At 44.4% G+C, this 22,813-nt stretch overlaps 1 protein-coding gene across 1 annotated transcript in view; it reads right to left on the bottom strand.

The window, feature by feature from the left end:
* Nucleotides 1-22,813, bottom strand: part of ZDHHC2 (zinc finger DHHC-type palmitoyltransferase 2) — a 57,727-nt gene that overhangs the window by 27,034 nt on the left and 7,880 nt on the right. The window contains exons 2-3 of the mRNA XM_036296597.1: nt 6,851-6,877; nt 5,412-5,506 (exon numbers count right to left, since the gene is read on the bottom strand). Of these exons, the coding sequence (XP_036152490.1) occupies nt 5,412-5,506; nt 6,851-6,877 (122 nt within the window). The remainder of the gene's footprint in view (nt 1-5,411; nt 5,507-6,850; nt 6,878-22,813) is intronic.

The raw sequence follows: 22,813 nt of genomic DNA on the forward strand, positions 1-22,813 counted from the left end.
TCTTTGGGCTCCAATAAGATAATTAAAAAAAACAAAACACGGTTTTCTAAGTCTGCTTGAACATCCTCACTTTCTGGGACTATAAGATGCTCGTGGCTCACCCTGAATATTTCCTGTTCTAGTTCTAGGACCAGCTATTTCTCCAGGGAGCCCTCCTTCCTTCCACTGAAGAATGGTATTAGAAACCAAGATCAGGGCTCAAATGCAGTTTCACATCAAAGGAAAGTATAATTTTAAAAGGACATACCAATTAAGGAAAAAACTAGACTCTAAAAACAAATAAACAGCCCAGCCAGCGTGGCTCAGTGGTTGAGCCTCAACCTATGAACCAGGAGGTCACGGTTCAATTCCCAGTCAGGGCACACGCCCAGGTTGTGGGCTTGATCTCCAGTGTGGGGTGCGCAGAAGGCAGCTGATCAATCATTGATGCTTCTGTCTCTCTCTCCCTCTCTCTTCCTCTCTGAAATCAATAAAAATATATATTTAAAAATAAATTAATTAAATAGAAACAAATAAACAAAACTCTCAAGTGTATTTTCTTTTTGCTAGTTGTTTTTCACTTAGAACAAAAACAAACATATAATCTCACAAGTACCTAAAATGTGCAAATTACAACAGTGAAGGTGGCAACAGTTTTCTTAATAACAACATGCAACACCAAGGGTCTGATAAAACTAGAAGCACTTCACGTAAATGTCTACAATCCTTTTAGGAAACAATTTGGCAAGTGACTTAAATTTCCTCCATCTAGTGCTTCTACCTGAGAATTTATATTAAGGAAATGATTCAAAAATGGTTAATGGTCTATGTGTGGACATGTCACCAACATTATTTACAATATGATCCGTTGGGGTCAACCTGAAAATCTAAGTTAGGATGTGACTGAGTACATTTCAATGTTTCAGTGAGAATATTAGGCTGTAGTTAAAAATGAAAATGAGCCAATGAAGGACTATGGTGTGAAAAAAATTAACTAGAAAGAAATTAAGAATGTAAACTGAGTTAGTGGAATGGGATGTTTTTTTCCTTTTATTTTCTAAATGTAATTTAGTATGGTTATATTACTTGTATATTGGGAAAAAGTATTACAATGTTCAGAGCCTGTTGCTCAATCTTTACAATGGTAATAAATACTATCTATCTCACACAGTTAAATGAAACAAATAAGGTAAATATGTGTTTTGTGGAAAAATCATCCGACAAAGCCTGGTACAGCTGTAACTTCACTGTCGTCGATCCCATTGAAACTGTTATTTCTTCTGCATTTTGTATCACTCCATTTCCCCACTGTATTCATTCACTATTTCAAACCTTCTCTGTTCTTACAAACCTCAGTCAACCCAACTCCCTCATCATTCTTAGCCGATAACCTTCCACATAATTTGAGGGAGAAATTAGAAGTCATTTCAACTTCCTGCCAAAGCTAGAAGCAGAGACTTACATCTGCACACACACACCTTCTCTGATTCCAATGACGTGATAAATATTAATCGAGTCCCTTTTATGGCTGAGACACTGCTTCCCTACTGGCGACGGATTAGTGAACAAAACAGACAAAGTGCATGCCTCTCAGAGCTTGTGTCCTAGGGGTGTTAGAAAAATGAATGTGGGATGTGTTACAGAATGTTATGCTACGGAGAAAAACATAGGGAACTCCGGGGGTAGTAGGGTTTTGCTATTTCATACAGAGTGGTCATGAAAAGCCTCACAGATGAGGTACCACTTGGACAGAGACACAGAGAGAGAAGAAAGGGAGGGTCACAGAAGAGAGGAGTGCTCAGGTCAAGGAGAAGCAGCAGGTGTCGCGGCTCCTGAAGGGGCAACGCGCTCAGCACGTGGATGGATCAGCAGGAGGCCAGGAGGCTGAGGGGCACTCAGGAAGAGTGCGTCACTGTGTGCGCACATGCATGACCCATGGACGCACTCGGGGTGGCGAGGGCCTGGGGTGGAGGAAAGGGGGGCTGGAGGGGACTGATGGGGGGAAAAGGGGACATATGTAATACTTTCAACAGTAAAGATTTAAAAATTAAAAATAATAATTAAAAAAACAAAACAGAAGAGTGGGCCAGGTATGCAGTGTGGGGCTCCAGCAGGAAACTAGGTTTTCGCGCTGAGGGGCTCAGATGTCATAGGAAAGTCCTGAGAAGAAGACGATGATAGGATCTGCCTTGTTTTTGAAAGAATGACTCTGGTTACTGCGTTGAAAACACACAGAAGCGGGCAAGTACGAAAGCAAGGAAACCTGTTGACCGGGTACCGCAACACACGAGCGGGAGAGGCAGTGGCCGGGGCCGGAGGGAGGACGTGAGGGCCCGGCTTACAGCACGTGCTGAGTGACTGCGTGTGGGTCTGGACAACTGGGCGAAGGGAGCGGCCACCGCTGAGACAGGGAGACGTCAGCCATCGGCGGGTTGGGGGAGGGGGCGGGACCCGAAGTCTGTCTTCACAACTAGATGCCAAATAGGCAGCTGTCAACGAGCCTGGGGTTAGAAGAGAGGACCGGACTGATGATATTAACCTGGAAGCGATAGCAATGCATGAGACGGTAAAGCCATAACGTAGATAAATAAGAGAGACCCAGAGGCTGAGCTCTGAGATAACACAACGCTTTAGAGCAGCGGTTCTCAACCTGTGGGTCGTGACCATCGGAAAACACATATAGCATATCAGATACTTACATTACGATTCATAACAGTAGCAAAATTACAGTTATGAAGTAGCAACGAAAATAATTTTATGGTTGGGGTCACAACATGAGGAACTGTATTAAAGGGTCGCGGCATTAGGAAGGTTGAGAACCACTGCTAGAGGCTCACGAGATGATGAGGAACCACCGAAGTCGGCCAGTAAGGAGGTGCCGGTACAAATAAAAACAGAATGATCTGGATGAGAAAGGGGATAAGAATAAACCAGAAAGAAAATAACTGCCCGGTGTACACAGGAAACTACGCGTAATGAAGAACTACTAGCGTATAAAGTGTGAAGTCAGAAATTTAGACAAGAGTCCCTGTTGTCCGACTCAGGCGACGGGCCTTCACCGTAAGGGGAGGCATGAGAAGATACAAGCAGGGGAGGGAAAGTACTCCGTTTGCTTTCTGGATGGGTCGCTCCAGCTTCAGGATGGAGCATGAATGTTTGCAGGGTTCTGGGAAGGGAACGTCGGCAAAGCTGAAAACAGTGACATCATATAGAAGACTGCAGTGTCTCTGACAAAAGAGAGGATGGAGACTCTGAATTAAGTCAATGATTCAAAAAGAAAGAAGGGATTGTAACTAAAAAAAATATATAGGGAGGTGAAAACATCAGCAGACTTTGGATGCTGGCAGAGGGGCGAGGAAGCCAGAGGACGGAGCACGGCTGCCAAGCTTCTGGCCTGAATGACGAGGTGGATGTCAGGGGCATTAAGCAGCCTAAGAAATGGATGAGTCACAGTTTGGGGAAGGAGAGGGTAGTGAATTCAGTTTTTGATATGTTAGGTTTAAGGTGTCGGTGGAATGATCAAGAAGGTACGTTTGGCAGGGAGGTTGTGTCTGAAATTCACAGGAGAGGTCAGACGTAAAAATACATTTGGAAATTTTCGACAGAGGTCATGGGTAAGGTTATAATCATCAGTACAGTGGATGAGATCACCTACAATGGACGTCCCAATTTCCCTTCAAACCTACAATTAAGGCCAGGATGGGGGTAAGAGAGACACTAGGAAAGAGGTAACCATGGTAGGAGGAAAAAAGTAGGTAGTAGAAGGAAAAGGGGCTATATCTAATACATTCTAGGCCAGGGGTGGGCAAACTTTTTGACTCGAGGGCCACAGTGGGTTCTTAAACTGGACCGGAGGGCCGGAACAAAAGCATGGATGGAGTGTTTGTGTGAACTAATATAAATTCAAAGTAAACATCATTACATAAAAGGGTACGGTCTTTTTTTTTTTTTTTTAGTTTTATTCATTTCAAACAGGCCGGCAGGCCATAGTTTGCCCACGGCTGTTCTAGGCCAAGCATACCATTACTTCTTTGCAAGTACTGTGTTTTGTTTTTAATATCCTTTCCTAGGACATATAGCATATTTACTGGGCTTTTTTTGGGTTTTGTTTTGTTTACCATAGCTGCTTATCAAACAGGTCACTTTAGGAAACAATCTGTAGTGATGCCCAGACTTTAACTTTTTAAAACCTTTTTTGTTAATCCTCACCCAAGGATATTTTTCCATAGATTTTTAGGGAGAGTGGAAGAGAGAGAGAAAGACAAAGAGAAACATCGATGTGAGAGAAACACATCGATTGGTTGCCTCCTGCATGAGTCCCGACCAGGGCCTGGCCCAGGAGGAGCATGCAACCGAGGTACGTGCCCTTGGCCGGAACTGAACCCAGGACCCTTTGGTCTGCAGGCCGACACTCTATCCACTGACCCAAACTGGCCAGGGCCTTTTCCATTTTTTTTTTAAGTTAGCCTACTAAAACACTATTATTACTGGGAAAAAAGTTTATTTCTATTCAACGAACATGTACTGGACTAAGTGCCAAATATATAAAAATGAGTAAGACACAGCCCTTTATTCCAAGAATATCTAACTAACCAAGATTAAAGACCCAGAAACAAACAGCCAGATGATCTTTGCGAAATGCATATCAGATCATATCACTTTACTTAAAAGCTTCTGTGGATGAAATTGACCCCTAATATCCACTCTTTCCTTCTTCTAACATGGCTAACACGGCCATCAAGAATAAAGACTATACCCCAGTCTTCTGTGCAAACAGATTATGGCCATAGAACTAAGTTCTAAATGTAAGTGGAAACAGCATCAGCAACTTCCAAAAAGAGTCCTTAAAGGGAAGGACATTTCCTTCTGCTTCTCTTTCCTACTTTTTCTGGCCTGTTGACTGGAATGCAGACATGACGGCTGGAACCAAGCAGCCAAATTAGGCTAAGAGGTGACCTTGGGAATGGAGGCTACACATGTCAGAGCAACAACACAGAAGCAGCCTGGAGACTGGCGGGTGTAGCCCAGCTATAGACCTTGAATATAGAGATTAGGTAAATAATTACTTTGTTGTTTGGTGGCTCACAGCCAACTAACACACCATTAATAGGATAATTTTAATAGAAGCATGTCTACTTTCCTATCTATCTGTCTATCTATCTAATGTATTTTATCTATCCATCCATCCTGATATCGAACCCTAAGAGTAGAACACACGACAGATTTAACATTGGAAATATAATACTCATCCAGTGCAAAACTAATATTTACCAAGTGAAAATTCAAGTATTTACAAATAGATACATTAATATTAAAAAACTATCACACTCAATAAGTTTGCAATATTAATAAAAAGACATAAAATTAACTCTTCAGACATCAGAATTATTGATTTCCAACTTTAGGATGACTTTACTAATATTTTTACTTACTTCTTTTGAAGGGTTCATTGGCAATGTAAAGATGGTTTTCCAATACGACCAGACAAACATTGCAAAAAGGAGATGATAAGCAATCAGGCACACAACTAAAGTGAGAGAAACATAATTATTACTGTAATATGTGAGTTGGTATTCAAAACAATCTGCTTATTCTAAAACGCCAAAACTGCCAAATATAATAAGTTCATTTTATTTTGAATTTTTATTATTAATTTTTATAATTGTAAATAAGTTCATTTATAGCATACTGGAATAGGCACAACTCAATGAATGAATTTTTAGACCTAAAGCCAAGGGTTTTTAAAAAGTCCCTAATAATGCATAATTAGATGTGACCGTGATTAGTGCCCTTCCACCTGTAGGTAGGCCCCGTCCATTGTCAAAAACGGCTCACAGCCACGTTTCCTAAACTGGTAAAGTGAGCACTTACGCCTGCAACTCTGAATCAGATGCACAGCATTAAACAACTGTCAGAACGTTCAGGCTCTAGGATCTCTGCTTCATGGACGAAGAATCGCAAAAGCCGCTCCTATGTGAGAAGCTGTTTAATCGCTTGCTCAGCGCCAGTCAGATCCGGCGGCCCTCGCTGTGTTCATGACAACACATCTAAGCAGAGAACCATCTGGATAGAGAGTGCTGTCCTCCAGTGGAAGGCCAAGTGTCCTGTTTACCACACCGGGCGACCGTTAGGAAAAGCATTCTGACACTTGTTTCAGGTAAAATATGTGAACACACTCTGTGTTGTGTTTTGTTCTTGACGTGCTACGCCAATAGAAAATACTGGCTTTTGTATACAGTGGTAATGATGAATTCTGGGATATACATGCAGGGTGTCCCCCAGAATGTATACACACTTTAACAGCTGAGAGCTCAATTTTGACAATGAAATGTATGTTCATAAACACTGCCTTTATATTGATTCAAAGTGTGTGTATACATTTTTGGGACACCCTACAGATAACAATTCTGTAAGATACAGTTGAATAAAATATGCTAATTTAAGATAGCCTATTTGGTATTTTAAAACAGTAGCAATTTTAACTTTTTAAAAGAATGATGGTACTCATAGAATCATTAAAAAGTTAAATCTTCCATTAAGGCATAAATCAGTATGACATAACTAGAGCCAAAGATATTTTCCATGGATTATGCAGGAGACGGGTACGGGGTAGAACAGGAAGTTGCTGGTGTTCCTTCCAGCATGTGGAAGCCATGAGCAGCTGGCACAGTTACAGGCATCGCCGGCAGAGTTCCCTGCCGTGTGGGGCAGGATTCAGTCTGGGGACTACGAGAATGGATATCTTTGACACCATCTTATCTCCACATCCTTAAAGAACAGTTTATTTATCCCAACCAAAGCTAAGTGAATTCAGTTTGCTTCTTTCAAATGATTTTTAAAATTTTACATCTGAAACAATAGCATATTTTACCTTGTTCTCCAATGTTTTCCATGGACACTGTAGACAAATTAAAAAGAAAGAGAGTTATATGAAGCACCTGGCAAACACAGGGCCTGACAGAGACACAGGCTAGTATTTGGACTCCCCTGCAAACCCACATTCTTCAAATATTTGTCCCACTTTATTCAGAGGAGAGGTGAGCACTGCGGGCGAGAGGGTGGGGAAGGGAGACGGGGTCGCCTCTCCCGCATTTCAGCCCTGGCGCCCACACAGAACACAAAACCTGTCAGGCTTGCCCCGGGGGTCTTGCTCCCCCCAACTACAGAGTTCAGACAGAAGCACTGTTCTCCAGGTCATTCCATTTCCAGAGACAGTTCATTGTTGTTGATAAACTGGCAACCACCTAGTTAGCGCTCCAAAATGAAAAAAAATAAAAATAAAAAAAAGCTGTGTCCACGCCACACACTCCTTTTCCAGTTTCTGAAAGTACAGATTCCTGCGCCCAGTGACTCGCTGCTCCCTACACGCAATGAGAGGCCCGGGCACCTGCCAGAGAGACTGCCACCCCTTCGCCGCGGTAAATACCCCCGCGCGGCAGGGAGGTGAGCACGGGACGAGAGCGGAACTGAGTGACCCAGTTTCCTCAGCGTCTGGATTGCCTACTTGCAGTTTCTCATCTGCTCTTCCTCCATTTGTGCTAAAGGCTTTGGACGTTCTCGTCTATCTCAGCTACAGCAGAAGAAGATTTGACTTGTCTGTGTATTTCCGCCCCTATTTGGCTTTTGAAAGGGGTGCAGTGTTCCAGGGCTTAGTCCTAGAACATATAATTTCATTGTCTTAAGAAGCACTAGAATCAGAGGGTAATGTTATAAAAGATTTTTAAGATTACCTGACCCAACAATAAAGATAAAGTTAAAAAGAAAACGTATTTCATAAGCAAAAAAATAAAGGGATTTTCTGATCAAACCAACCTCCTTTCGGAGAGGGCTACCGACTGTTGTCTAGGCATTTCCGCAGCAGCCGGAGCCACAGTTTGGGAGAGCAGCTCATTCCAGGGTTGGACTGTTCTAAGAATGATTATGGGACTATTGTGCAATGAAATTAGCCTCTTTGTGGCTTCTGCCTATGGCTTCGATGTTTCCCACCTGTATCCATAAGCAGAAAATCTAAATGACAGACCTTCCCATACTCAAAGCTGTGTCCGTTCCCCTTAAAAATGTTCTCGTTAAAGTTCATAATTTTTTTATGAACAGCAAATACATATCTATACACAAGTGAATCTAAAAATCAAGTGAATAAAAAAACTGATGAACAGAATAAACTGGTGAATATAATAGAATCAGGGGCATGGAAAGGGAGTGGACTGACAATTCTCTGGGGGAAAGGGGTGTAGGGGGTGCGGGGAGAGACTGGACAAAAATCGTACACCTATGGATGAGGACAGTTGTGGGGGGGTAAGGGCAGAGGGTGGGGTGGGAACTGGGTGGAGGGGATCTATGGGGGGGAAAAAGAGGAACATCTGTAATAATCTGAACAATAAAGATTTAATTAAAAAAAAAATGTTCTCGTTTAGCCCAAATAAGGCATGACTTGCAGACTCTCACCAACGCTAATGTGGCTCCTTCCTAGGCTCTCCATTTCCTGTAACATTTCTGATCCCCAGAATGGGACTGGCCCACAGATGAACTCTGCCTTACTAATGGCTGGAGGGTGACGGAGTGCACTTCCTCAGAGAACCCCTACAGCGGCTGGGCTGAGGGTACCGGGAGGGGCCTGGGAGGGCCCTCAGCAAGCCATCCACTCTCTCAGACCCTGCCCCTCCCTCCCTTTATGCATTTCTCTCTAGGCACTGAGTTCCCGGGCTCCCAAAGTGCTCCAAAGCTGACTACAGCTCTTCCTCAGGTCAAAATTTCAAAATTTCCAATCCATTAGTGGAGCTAATACAAGGAATTGGAAAAGCAATTTGACTCCATTTGCACAACTATGTATGAATGGCCCGTAATGACCATTCCAGAGGAGGTGGTGTTTCAAAGAAAATGTATTTGCTAACCCATGACTCTAGCTGTCAAAACTGAAAGAAGGAAAACAAAATGAAATTTAAAACGAAAAAGTACAGTTAGTAGGAACGGATTATCTTTTTGACCGGGACCACTACTTTACTGGCTGATACGCACTCAAAGACATCGTTTTAAAGGCTATTTCTTCATTTCACAGCTTGTTTTTCTCTAAATGTACTTCAAAATCCACAGATCCTCTATTTTTTTTCCCCGTTAAATAAGTTATATGCATGGACACGGAGGCCTGCTGATGGTAAATAATTCCGTAAAATGTAGAAGTTCAAAAAGGCTGTGTCAATTACACACCACAAAGATTCTGCACCTGCCCAGTGTCCTATAAACATTAAATAAATCTTAACTTTTGTCAGTATCTTAGGTAGAAATAAAAATCACTGCTTTAGTACTAATTTCCCTGGTCACTGGTGAAGGTTGGCATTATTTAAAAAATATAATGATTGGGGGTTTTTTCCATCTCTTCTGAGTGAATTACCACTTTCCCATTAGTTAATGTCTCTTACTTATTGAATTCTTTGATATATTCTGGACAGTAATGCCATGTTGTTATATATGTTGTAAGTAACATTGTGTATAACTACTTTCAAAGGATTTAATATACACTAGCAAAATCTATGGCTTATCATTGATTAAATAACAGTACCAACATTTTCAAATTGACCTATTTCAGTAATAGATACAGGGTCTCTCCCATGGTGAGCCTGAGGACACGAATACTCTCTCAAACATGTACATCTAAGTAGTAAGTCAATGATTCAACTTGTAATTTTCAGTATAGCACAACTGTCAATTTCAACATTTTCTTTCTCATTGGAAAAACACATCGAATGTACAATGTCATCGTCAAATGCAAATATTTTTGTTCTTAAATGCCTATTTTAAAAAAAGGTTGCATTTACTCTTGGGATAAAAGCATCACAGTATTACCTGAAATATTTACTATTCGTACATCTGATGATCATCTAAATACATTTAATAGTAACACTGGGGTCACTGTTTTAAATTTTCATTTCAAAAATTTGTCTAATTTTATCTTGGATTGGCCTAATTTCTTTCGGGTCCATGGCCTACAATGATTGCATTGTTTTCAATTAAATTGATTGGGGTGACATTGGTCAATATGAACATACAGGTTTCAGGTGTGGGTTTCTATGTTACAGGATCTGTATATTGCACCACGTGCTCACCACCCAAAGTCAAATCTCCTGTCACCAAATATTAGGACTCCATGATCCCATTTTAAGATTTAAAGATTTCTAACTTTCCAATACGCTTCCAGAACTTTAAACTCTTCCCTGATTAGCTACAGTGCAGCTAGAAAGCAAGGACTCTGACTTGTTAAGATCCTAAGGCAGTGGTCCACAAACCACGGCTCTCGAGCCACATGCGGCTCTTTGGTCCCTTGAGTATGGCTCTTCCACAAAATACCACGTGCGGGCGATTGAAACTTCGTGGCCCATGCGCAGAAGTCGGTTTTTGGCCTGGGCGAGTCTATTTTGAAGAAGTGGCGTTAGAAGAAGTGGGGGGTGTCAGTCGGTCGGTCGGTCGGGTGACGGGAGACGCGGCGCAAGCGGGCCGCGGGATAAGCAGCATGGGGGAGGCGTGTGCGATTCATGCACGAGTTGAGTGAGCTGGTCAGTCAGCAGTCTCATGTGCAGTGGTTAGTAGTTGTGTCCGCAAGTCGCGCGCGGGTGACAAAAGTACCTACTCGAAGCATAAAGTTACCTGTATGTTTCCCAGCTGCAAATCCTACAGGTATTTTTGTCATCAATTTAAGAATTGTAATTCTTTTGTGTTGGTGGCTTTATTTTATAAAACTAGAGGCCCAGTGCACAAAAATTTGTGCGGGGGGGGGGGGGGTCCCTCAGCCCAGCCTGTGCCCTCTCGCAATCTGGGACCCCTCAGGGATGTCCACTTGCCAGTGGGGAGCAGGCCTAAGTGCCGGGGTCCAACCCCAGCAGGTCCAGGGGTCCCCAAAGGTGTGGATGGAGTCGGCGAAAAAGGAAGGACACGGAGACAGCGTTCAGTTGATCAGCAGCCTAGCCAGGATCTCTAGCCAGGATCTCCAGCCAAGTTCTGGTCTGGATCTCCAGCGAAGTTCTGGCTAGGATCTCCAGCCAGGTTCTGTGTCCATGTTCTCTTGCTAGGTTCTCCAGGTTCTCCAGCCAGGTTCTATCCAGGTTCTCCAGCCAGGTTCTCTAGGTTATCCAGCCAGGTTTAGTCACCAGGTTCTAGTCAGGTTCTCTTGCCAATTTCTGTAGTCAGGTTCAGTCCAGGATCTTTTGCCATGTTCTCTCCAGCGAAGTTCTTCTGTCTCTAGAGAACGTTCTGTGTAGGTTCTATGCCTAGGTTCTGTCTCTCTTGGTTCTGTCTTCTTACATCTGTATTTATACCAGTTGATTCCAATCCTATCAATCTCTATTTCAAAGGTTAGGGCGTTTCTTATCTCCATTCCAGGGAGTAAAGATTATGTAGCTTAAGCATGATTGTTCGTAGTTAAAGTGATTAATTACCCACCTGGCACTTAGTTAAGAGGTTTTATTCCCTCCCTAACTTCAGGGGAAAATCCCTACCTGGGGAAACAACCTTTCTCAGAGACCTTGGTTAAAACACATAGTGCCAAGAAGGTGAGCAAACATATTAAGAACAGTATGCCATAAATGCCAGGTCCCTTGAAACAGCAAGCATGGACCGGCTCCCGGCACCTAAGCTGCAGTCGGACATCCTTAGCGCTGCTGAGGAGGCAGGAGAGGCTCCCACCACCACCCGCTGTGCTGGCAGCTGGCAGCCTGGCTTGTGGCTGGGCAGAGCTCCCCCTGTGGGAGCGCACTGACCACCAGGCAGCTCCCGCATTGAACGTCTGCCCCCTGGTGGTCAGTGTGTGTCATAGTGACCAGTCATTCCCAGTCGTTGTGCTGTTAGGGTCAATTTGCATATTACTCTTTTATTATATAGGATGAAACATTTTTTTAGGTGCCCTGTTTGAGATGGCTACAAAGAAGAAGCAAAGAAAAACGGAAGACGAAAACCATGAATTTAAAGTTGAATGTACCTACCTATATAGTTTAAGTTTAAAAAATTTGGCTCTCAAAAGAAATTTCAATCGTTGTACTGTTGATATTTGGCTCTGTTGACTAATGACTTTGCCGACCACTGTCCTAAGGAACTGCAGCAATTTCTCGGCACTGATTGTGTATATACAGAGAGAAGTGGGAATGGAAAATTATTACCAGTTACCAAGGGCGAGCTCCTGTTTGCCAAGAGCACATGAAGGTCGTGAAAGATTACTTCTGAGAATCTGGAGCCATCATGGACGCAGCAAGGCTGGGAGTTCCAGCTGCCAGTTGTTTACTGTGTCTCTTTCTGCCTAACCCCCTCCTCCCCCGGTGAGCATTTCTCTAAGAAACAGAGCGGGCATGGCAGCAAAGGCTGAATTGGTTCAGAATGTTTAAGAGTGATGCTCTGCGCTGCGTACTGATCCCTAAGAAATCCGTTTGTAAAAATATAACAGGTAAAACCAAAGCTGAAGGGTGAGGTTGTCAGCCCGAGGAATAACCGTTTAAGATACAAAAGACAAACTACTTCTTGATCCAACTTGGCTTGAACAAAAAAACATCCAAAACTTCAGATACTAAAATACGCCTTCATCGTAGATTTAAAAAAAGTACTTCCCCCCTTAAATTAGCCAAGAACAGTTACATAATTGTTGCTAGAACAATTTGGTAGTCTCCCTGCAAATGTATATTGCTGTGATCTTTTTATTTCTGTTCTTAATCACAATTTCCTTTAACTTGCCTTCGAATTGAAACTCCCTCTTTTGGAGAAGGGAGTAATGCACCCATACCACATACACACGGCACCTCCTCCATATAAAACCACTAGGCTATTCCCAAATTCAGTCTGACACAGACACATCTGACCCCATACGTGCAGATAACGAAGAACACCAACAACAAAGATGTGGTTCTAGTGAAGGAATCTTAAGGATACTTTATAGCTAAGGTTTATTTTTTTTTCCTGCTTATGTTTCACTCATTTTTTGAAAAACATTCCCTGACCAAACTATACTTGCACTGTTGACGATAAAATGATGATGAGCCTCTGTCCCTGTGCTCAAAAGCTTATGAGAAATCATTGTAGTTAGAAGTTAAAACTGGAAAAAAAACACACAAAAACCCCAAACCAGGACATCGTTATTAAACACTTTCAATTAAGGGATTAAGAAGTACAAATTGGTAGTTGCAACATAGTCATGGGAGTATAAACTACAGCCTTGGGAATATAGCCAATAATATTACAATAACTCTGTATGGTGCCAGGTGGGCACTGGGAATATCGGAGGGAACACTTTGTAAAGCACAGGATTACCTAACCTCTGTGCTGAAACCAATACAAAATAACATTGGATGTAAACTGTATGTATAATTGAGAAATAAAACACATTTTTAAAAATTTCCAATTAATCACAGAAGCAGCTCAGATTCAGAAGATTACGGTAAACATAATAGTAGCAGTACAAATATTCTTGACCTCCTCGTGTCTAACAAAATCGCTCCTTTGACCTTCACAGGAAAACTCCCTTGAGCAGTCACTCCAATGCACTGCCTCTCCCCTCCCTCCCTACTGCTTTCTCCGCCAGCTCCAACAGTCCTCATCCCAAACATCGCATGACTACCTCGCCTGCACCCGCACCCGCACCGCCCACTTCTCCTCACTCAGCCTCCTCTGACAGAATGAGCTAAGCTCTGGTAGAGATGCTATGTCACTGAGCCAGGGAATCCTTTGACTGAATTGGCGTGGGAACCCCTTGCAGCACATTCCTTTGTCCTTCCAGCTACTTTCCTAGAAGCTCTAGTTCATTTTCAATGGATGACGATCACAACTTGGGCAGTGGGAGGGCATCCTAGAAACCATCCCCATGAATACTGGTGACGCTACTGCCAGACCATCTTAATGGCAGGCCTAAGGAATATAGATTATTCAAACTGATGTTTCCAGTGGAATTCTAACCATACCCTTCTATTGCTAACAAAGCTTTTTGAATTTATTTCCTTTACAACAGATGTACTTACATTTTTAAAAATCTATTTTTTTTTATTGATTTCAGAGAGGAAGGGAGAGGGAGAGATAGAAACATCAATGATGAGAGAGAATCATTGATCAGTTACCTCCTGCATGCCCCCCAATGGGGATCGAGCCTGCAACCTGGGCACGTGCCCCAACCAGGAATCCAACCTTGACCTCCTGGTTTATAGGTCTACGCTCAACCACTGAGCCATGCTGGCTGGGGCCTACTTATATTTTTAAATATTGCTCACACTGTGTTTTCCTTTGTAATCCTCACACGCCATTATAATTTTATTGACAAGTGCAGTCCTGCCTTACTATCCGCATCTCTCACCTGCTCCTCCTCCTGTTCCCAATGCTGCAGCATCCCTGGGCCTGCTTGCTTTGTAAGCATGCTAACACTGTCTCCTCTCTCCCCTCTGCATCCAGCTGGGTGGTAGGAGACCTGGACTCCAGTCCAATCTTCCCACCCAGCACATGTGACCTTGATCATGACATTCAGCTGACCTGTCCTTCAATTTTATTCCTTAAACAAAAATTTGCACTTTATCTGAAAGGTTCCTCTGGCTCTAAAAGTATCGTCAGTTCTACTGTGATGTATTAATAGAAAAAAAAAAATACTGACTTTGAGAAACCTAGGGCAAAAGCCATTCTGCAAATACAGTCATCAGTGGGTTTGTAGAAACTGTTCTGTCCAGGACAGATAAATAGCTTCAACACAGAAACAAAGAGTAGAGCAGTGGTTCTCCACCTTCCTAATGCCGCGACCCTTTAATACAGATCTTCATGTTGTGGTGACCCCCAATTTCATTGTTACAAGTTGAACATCATTAAAGCATAGTGATTAATCACAAAAACAATATGTAATTATGTATGTGTTTTCCGATGATCTTAGGCGACCCCTGTGAAAGGGTCTTTCGACCCCCAAACGGGTCACGACCCACAGGTTGAGAACCGCTGACCTAGACTAAGCTTATTCTCTTTGTCTTTTCTTTAATCCTCTGCCGCCCCCATTCAGGCTCACCAAACCCTTGGCTGTGCTGGCTCGGCACAAACCTACCTTCATTGTCTTTCTGCGTCTACAATGGCGCACCTTTGGGATGTCAGAGTAGTTCCCTTTTTCCAGACCCCGTAGGGCACAATATCCCACCAAAGCACTAACCCACAGACCCCTCATTGTTATCTTGTTCCCCTCACACCATGGCTCTGTGCTGTACATGTTCCTTATTAACTACCCTGTACCTACCTGAAATGGAACAAACAATGGGTCCGGGCTGCCTGTCACTACTTGAGCCAATTAAGCAGAGACAGGTCGCATCATATATGAGTGTTTATTCCAATACTGCCGGCGGCATGGGAGAGCGGCAGGCCCTCCGTGAAAACCGGCTCTACCCCTCCCCGTAAGCCAGGCACACTCACTAGTACTAGTATATTGGGAAGAAGGACAAAGATCACATGGGAAAGTAGGAATTGCAGGCCTGGGGAAGTAGACCAGGTGTAATGGCTACAGGTCACACGCAATGCGGGCTGGGGCGGCAAAGGGCGGGCGCCTCCGGATTGTTTTAGCGACAAGGTTGCCAATCTGCATTCCGGTGCTAACTCCCATGTCCCAGGCCACTGTTCTATTTCTGCCCCTAACACACAGTGTAAAAGGAGTGTCTGTCTGTTTTACTTTTGATCCAATCTCAGAGATTTCCCCACTTTGCTTTCTCTTGCCCCCTAATCTATCGCCAATGGATTTCACGTAACCCCCTGAACACCTTCCCCTTTGATGGCGATGTATAAAACAAGTGGTAAAACTGCCCTTTTCCGGAGTATTTTCTCAACCCACGGAGACTTCCTGGCAATTGTCAGCTTGGCTCAAATAAACTCATGAACATTCTCTGTAGGTTTGGATGTTTCTTATGTTGACAGCTTTTATAGTGCGGAGCTTGGACCCTAAAGATGTAATTTCCAATTGAGGGTCCCTCAGTTACCATAAAAGCCAGATCTCACTTTCCTAAGGGTCCTGACCACACTCACCATGCCAGGCAATCTATATTTCTCACGGGATTCCCACACGTGCCTTAAAAACTCATTCTGCAATAAGAAAGCTCTATGTCTTTTAAAATGTAACTTCATGGTCTCTGACTGAACACCCTCCCACGGCTTTGCATGGAATAGACAAGTGCAATCTCCTTACTGAAGCCTGGGGGGTTGAAGGTGATCTGGCTCCTATGAACATCTCCCAGATCACTTCTGATAGCTCATCCTTTGCCCACTGAGCTGCAAACAGGCTGACCTGGTTTCTGGAACACTCCAGCCCTTAGTGCATTTACCCTGGCTGGAGAAGGAAGCACACCATGCATTTTTAGCTTTCAGCCGCGCTACAGTTTCCTACGGTTTCCGGAGAGTGAAATGTCAAGTTGATGGGAATAAATTGCTGGGAGACCTTTTGAGTGTGAGTAAGCAGAAAAATGCAGGTGAGTTACAATGTGGGCAAATTAACATAATGAAAACACTAACCCAGGGAATTTTTAAACTGCCTTTTCTTTTCCTACTCCTCCCAAAGCTCCCACCTCCCTCCACCCCCCACCCCCGCCAACATGCGTGCAACCACCAGGACTCGGCCAGGCTCTGATAGGGCCTGATATGCAACAGAACCTCAATATGAGGAGGAGAGGCTGTGTAATTCGGGGAGAAGCAGGGCTTCCCAGGTGGTCTGATGCATTCCCCCCGCCTCCACTCCAGAACGTGTATCTAACAAACTATACTGATCTGAACTACGTGCTAGAAATGACCAAACAACCATGAAAAATGGTGGACGGATGAGTGCAGACCTTTTCCGGAAGAATGCCGCAATGTAACATCAAAGACAGAAGTGAACTGCAGTAAGTCAGGCCACATAAGCCAAGGTACAGGAAGTCTCTTACCGGAGGGGAGGGTCTAAAAGGTTACACACGCCATGTTATCAGGGGACCAGGGAGGCCTCAGTGTTACCTAGCCATCAGAAGTTTTTCTAATACATAATGATAAATTAACAGCATTACGAAGCTTTGCTACTTTGTGTTAAGGAAAGCCTTTGGAGCTTGCCACAATGCAGCTCATTTCCTTCCCACCACAGTGGACAGGGGCTGCCCTCATTCTCTCCGCCTCCCTGCTGGGCTAAGAGAACTGGCACTCCTCCCACCCCACATATTCAGGGATGACCGGATTGTCATGTTATTTATTTTTTTAATATCTATTTTTATTGATTTCAGAGAGCGACAGGGAGAGAGAGAAACATCAATGATGAGAATCATTGATCGGCTGCCTCCTGCACGCCCCCCTACTGGGGATCGAGACCCAAACCTGGGCATATACCCTTGACAGGAATCAAACCGGGGAGCCTTCAGTCCAATGAGCCACACCGGCTAGGGCAAGAAAAAACATTCTTCAGGTTGGTCCTGCCCAGACACACTCCTAAGGTATATGCCCCGCTTGCTTAAATGGGCAATAAAGAGAGATGGGACGTCCTGGAATGGTCATTCGTCATTCTTACCATTATCAAAATCTTCCAAGTCAGAAGTATTTTTTCTCTCTCTCAACATTTCTTTAGCAGGTCGGCCAAAGCATTGTCCTAAATCTCTAAGAAGCTCTTCGCTAAAGAATCAGACAGCGTCAAATCGAACTTATCCGACTGAAGGCCGAGAACACACCTACTGAGTGTTTGTACTTAATCAACCGGAACGTGCAGGTCTTCCAATCCATCAGCTTCGAAAGGGCAATGGAGACTCTGGCTCTCGATGTGGCTCTGAAACTCTCCCTGCCGCTTCCCCTGGCAAAGAGAAAGGCCACTCCGGAGGCGGAACCGCTGACTGTGCTGAGCAGGGCAGTTAAGCCAGGCAATCTGACCTCGGGGCTGGTCCCTTGCTCTTGGTGTCCTCATTTCAGGGCTTGCCCAACGGGACCCCATGATCCCTCGGTCGCCAGTCAAAACAGCAGCGACCGCCGGTGCCAGCAGGGTGTGCACATGTCCGTGCAGGTGCGCTTACCTGCCCGGTGAGGCAAGGTTCTGTGGGCCTCCGTCTTCCCCACAGGGGGGCTCTTTTCAACTCCAAGCCCCCCTATTCCCAAGTCCGGATGCGCTTGGGCCTGAGAGGCAAAGACTTTGCAAGTCTGTGGTGCACACCACTCCCTCAGCGAGCCTCTCTACCTGGCTCCCGCTGGGCGCTTGTCTGCTATGGAAAGGGGCAAGTGGGGACTTTAGATCCTGAACACATTTCCCTCCCTTATCAGAACCAAGCTGTCAGAACTGGAGGGGTCTTCGTGACGATCTTGCCCAGTGTAACTCCCCATCTTTCTTCTATGTGTACGTCCGTATTTATGTATTGCTAGCAAACAAAAATCCCACTGCGTTTTGGTTATTTCAACATTTAAAAACAGATCAGATCAGAGGGAGACAATTTTTGTTGTGTATTTTTTACTCGGCCTTAGAGCAATCTCTTATTATCGGCTATTCTCAGAATTATCACAGAGGGCAACGCCCAGAGTACTTGCTGTTCGCTGCTGAACATTAGCTGTCTGATTTATTACTTAAAAAACACACGAATGCTTCTCATTTACTGCTCCAAGGAAACAACTTCTTCCTAACACCACCTCCCAAGGTCAGCAGCTACGTGCTGAGTACTCTAAGGCCAGGGTGGTATAACAGAGCACACGTAACACATTAAAAAAAAATTAAAGCAGTATTTCTAGGGTCATGTAAATTATTTGACAATTGCATCGTACTCCAGGGACTGAATAAAACTAACTCCAACCTTGGTGTTTATGATGCTCATCAGAATGGGTGTTACAGTGGCACTCTTGAAGGGATGAACGAAAAGATGATTTAAAACAACATCGGCACCATAGTTCCTGCAGTAACAGCACTGGGTCGCCACATCTATTAACACGAAGGGAATGCTAGAGCTATTCCTGGCTCACCCTTCCGGGTCAGTAGGAAGCACTCCTTCCTTTTACAACCTCACTGTCGGATATTCACGGGGTAAACTTCTCAGGCACACAATCTTGCTTTGATCTCAGCCTGAGTGACAGTAGGCCTTTTCCTTCTAACTTGCAGCCAAATCCTTCCCTTGCCCTGTGCTGCATTTACCTCCACCAGCTAGCAGACTAGCTGACAGTAATCGTCTGTATATTCAGTGGCAGCTAAAGCAAATCTGATAACATCCTAAACTGGTGGCCGGCAGATGAAAGATTTGCACCACCCCTGCTGTAAGACAGTCTGTGGTAAGAGTGCAACATTATGCAAACATCACCTAGTTACGAGCTAGATGTATCCATTCATGTCCCGGGAAGTGTAAAGACACTGTGTACGGAACTGAACTGGACAGGACAGTCATCACAAGCGTTGGGGCTGATGACTGTCGGCTCCCTCGGCTCCCTGTGTGGGCCACGTCTCCTGTTTCCTGTCTGGGTCTCTCCCCCAATTAAATGATCGTTGCTTTCTTTTCCTAAAACCATTTCACTTACCCTGGGTCTACCAGCGATGCAAATACCTTGGGATTCACTCCCGAACAGTGTCGGGTCCCTGCGCTGTGGGGAAGGACCTGGCTCAGGCTTAATACCACAGACCAGGATGTCTCCCCCATGTGTGTGCACCAGGGACACCTGCTCACATGTTGCTCTTTAAAAGGACAAGGTTTCCACCTGTCATGAGTGCTTTGGTGACTCAAAAGCTATTGTTGAGCTTTAGACTATATACAGTAGGCTAGCAGCTTTTTTTTTTTTAATTGGTTACTTTTTGTTGTTGTTAATTTTCACCCGAGGATATTTTTCCATTGGTTTTTAGAGAGAGTGGAAGGGAGAGGGAGAGACAGGGAAAAACATTGATGTGAGAGACACATCCACCGGTTGCCTCCTGCATGCACCCCAACCAGGGCCAGGGAACCTGCAACCAAGGTACGTGCCCTTGACGGGAATCGAACCTGGGACCCTTCGGTCTGTGGGCCAGCACTCCATCCGCTGGGCCAAACCGGCTAGGGCTTTGATTCGTTACTTTGTAAGTATATTAGGGCAAAGTTTTTACATATTCTAAATTATTCTTTTAAACATTCAAATGGCTTCTCTAACTAATTTTGTCACCTAAATCCTTACTTCAGATGCTTGCATATCAATGTCCAGAAAGAAGAAAAGGCCCTTGATTGTTTCATGTGTGTGTTACACGTGGGTGGGGCTGCCATCACAACGCACCCTCTGCGGGTGGCTTACACAACAGAAGTATCTTTGCTCGCAGTCCTGGAGGCTAGACACCTGGTCAGGGCGTGGGCAGGGTCGCTTTCTTTTAAGACCTCTCTCCCTGGCCGGTAGGTGACAGCTTCCCCCTTGTCTTCCCGTTGTCCTCGATCTCTACGTGTCTGCATCAGATTGTATGAGATTAGGCTTCATCCTAATGACCTACTTGTAACGTAATCACCTTTTTAAAGGCTCCATCCCCAGTACAGCCACATTCTGAGGTGCTGAGGATTAGGGCTTCAACATATGAATGGGGTATGTATGTGTGTGTGTGTGGGGGGGGGGGGGGGGGCGGGCGCACAATTCAGCCTGCACTAATATGAAACTATACAGTATTACAAACTTGTTGATCACATCTGAGTGATCAAAAAAATAGAAAGCTAAAATAGATAATTCTCTCCAAAGATTCATGTGCTTTGATGACTGAAGTGTCTACTTATGTTTCCTATTTGTTCTCCCGGCCCCTAACGAGAATGTAAACTCCCAGAGTAGTTAATAAATATTTCTCAACGGATGAGTAAGTGAAAAGAGTATTCAATATATTACAGGTGGTCGAAATGCATTCGATTCTTGGATTTTGTAGTAACTTATAACATGCAAGTTTGGGGGGCTGATAATGAACCACTACTCTCTACCCCTCCCCCCCCAACAGACACACCGTTCTCAGTTCTGCGTATCTTAATTTTCAGTGTGGCCTAGTCCTGGAATCAGCTGCATGTCATGCAAAATGGTCTATAAATAAACCCTTAATTAAGTTAAACTGGTGTCTGGTCTCCATCCTTCCCCATGGACTGGCCTCCCGGACGTGCCTCGGATAATCACTAGTCACAGGGAAACAGATAAACCCCTTCCGGCCGCTCTTCCTAAAACGCAGCCCATGTACGCAGTTCCCTCCTAGTCATAAGCCTGGTGACGAGTCAGCCCCTGCAATTTCTGTTAGACTTTCAGTTTGAGGCTCCTAATCGAAATCCTTTACTTTCTCATGAATGGCATCAGGTCCCTTGGCGACTGGGAAGCGGGGTGTGGGGCGTGGGAGGGGGAGTCCCCACTGTGAGTTACACGCGCATTACAGAGCCTGCATTTCAAGTTACACTCTCTCACATCTGAGAGAGTGTATAAAAGCCTAAGCGACCGACCGACCAGTCGCTATGACGCGCACTGACCACCAGGGGGCAGGCACTCAACACAGGAGCTGCCCCCTGGTGGTCAGTGCGCTCCCACAGCAGGAGTGCCGCTCAGCTGACCTACGGGTGCCAGAGGCAGGGCTCACGGCTGGCAAGCGTATCTGCGGTGGTGGTCGCTGCGGTGGTGGTCGCTGCGGTGGTTCGTGCACCGGGCCTCTAGTTGTATTATTAGATGATCATGAAGATAAACTACATTGAAACTACTGTACTCTTTGTTCTTGTTTTTTTAAATATATTTATTGATTTTGGAGAAGAAGGAAGAGGAAGAGAGAGCTAGAAACATCAATGAGGAGAATCTTTGATCAGCTGCTTCCTGCACGCCCTCCACTGGGGATAGGACCTGCAACCCCAGTATGTGCCCTGACTGGGAATCAAAACGTGACCTCCTGGTTCATAGGTTGGTGCTCAACCACTGAGCCACACCAGCCATGCTACTGTACTCTTTGGGTATTTGCTTTTAAAGGACTTAAAGAAAAAGGTGTTTGATTGTTGCTTGATACTTGTTTTGTGATGCACTCCCCTGGACTTCTGCAATGCTAGTGAAATAACAAAACAACATCAAATTAATTTACACAGAGGAGGGATGCTTAATTTACACTCCGCATGAGAGAAATTTCAGAAGACCAGGGAGAAACACTGGCAAAGAACTAAAGCCCAGCCATCTTTATAAAAGCACTTGTCCCTCATCTGCGGTTTCACAATGTAATCAGCAACATATCTAAAATGATCTACCGACACGTATGCATTTGAGAGTGGTGAGAAGTTCTAAGGTAAGAAATGCAGCATATTTTTTGCTCAAGAGTGCCTCTCATATAAAAGTGGATTTTCATCACTTCTTGGCCTTTTGGCTGAGATCAAGTGTAAAATGGATTTAGTAACATTTCAGGAGCTAATATTTATGATGGAGTTTAAAAGGCATGGTCAGATGAAAAGTCAAGTTGGGAAAACTGCTACACAAATGTTTCACAAGGAGACATCATCGTTAAAGGAAACATTGCTGGCGATCCCAGCTTGTTACTTTACTGCTGCCATATGCTTCTTGAGAAACCAGGTCACCCACCTCCTCCCTGCTGCCCTCCCTCAGTGCCCCGCCTGCCGACGCCACCCCTTTCCACTCTCAGCATGTGACTGAGCTGACAACTAAGATATTACAATAAAGTCACCCTTAAAGGAATTAGCAAAAAACATTTCAATAATCTTCTAATGGACTATTAAGAAAATTAACTCAACTATGTTATACTTTTGGTGTCAATTCTCTGTGACATACCTAAATGCTTCCATTAAACCACAGGATTCCACACAGTATTAAAACTGTCTTTCCAGCCCTGGCCGGTTTGGCTCAGCGGACAGACCTCCGGACTGCGGACCGAAGGGTCCCGGGTTCGATTCCGCTCAAGAGCATGTACCTCGGTTGCAGG

This window comes from Myotis myotis, unplaced genomic scaffold, assembly GCF_014108235.1.
Source record: "Myotis myotis isolate mMyoMyo1 unplaced genomic scaffold, mMyoMyo1.p scaffold_m19_p_3, whole genome shotgun sequence".
NCBI classification, from domain to species: domain Eukaryota; kingdom Metazoa; phylum Chordata; class Mammalia; order Chiroptera; family Vespertilionidae; genus Myotis; species Myotis myotis.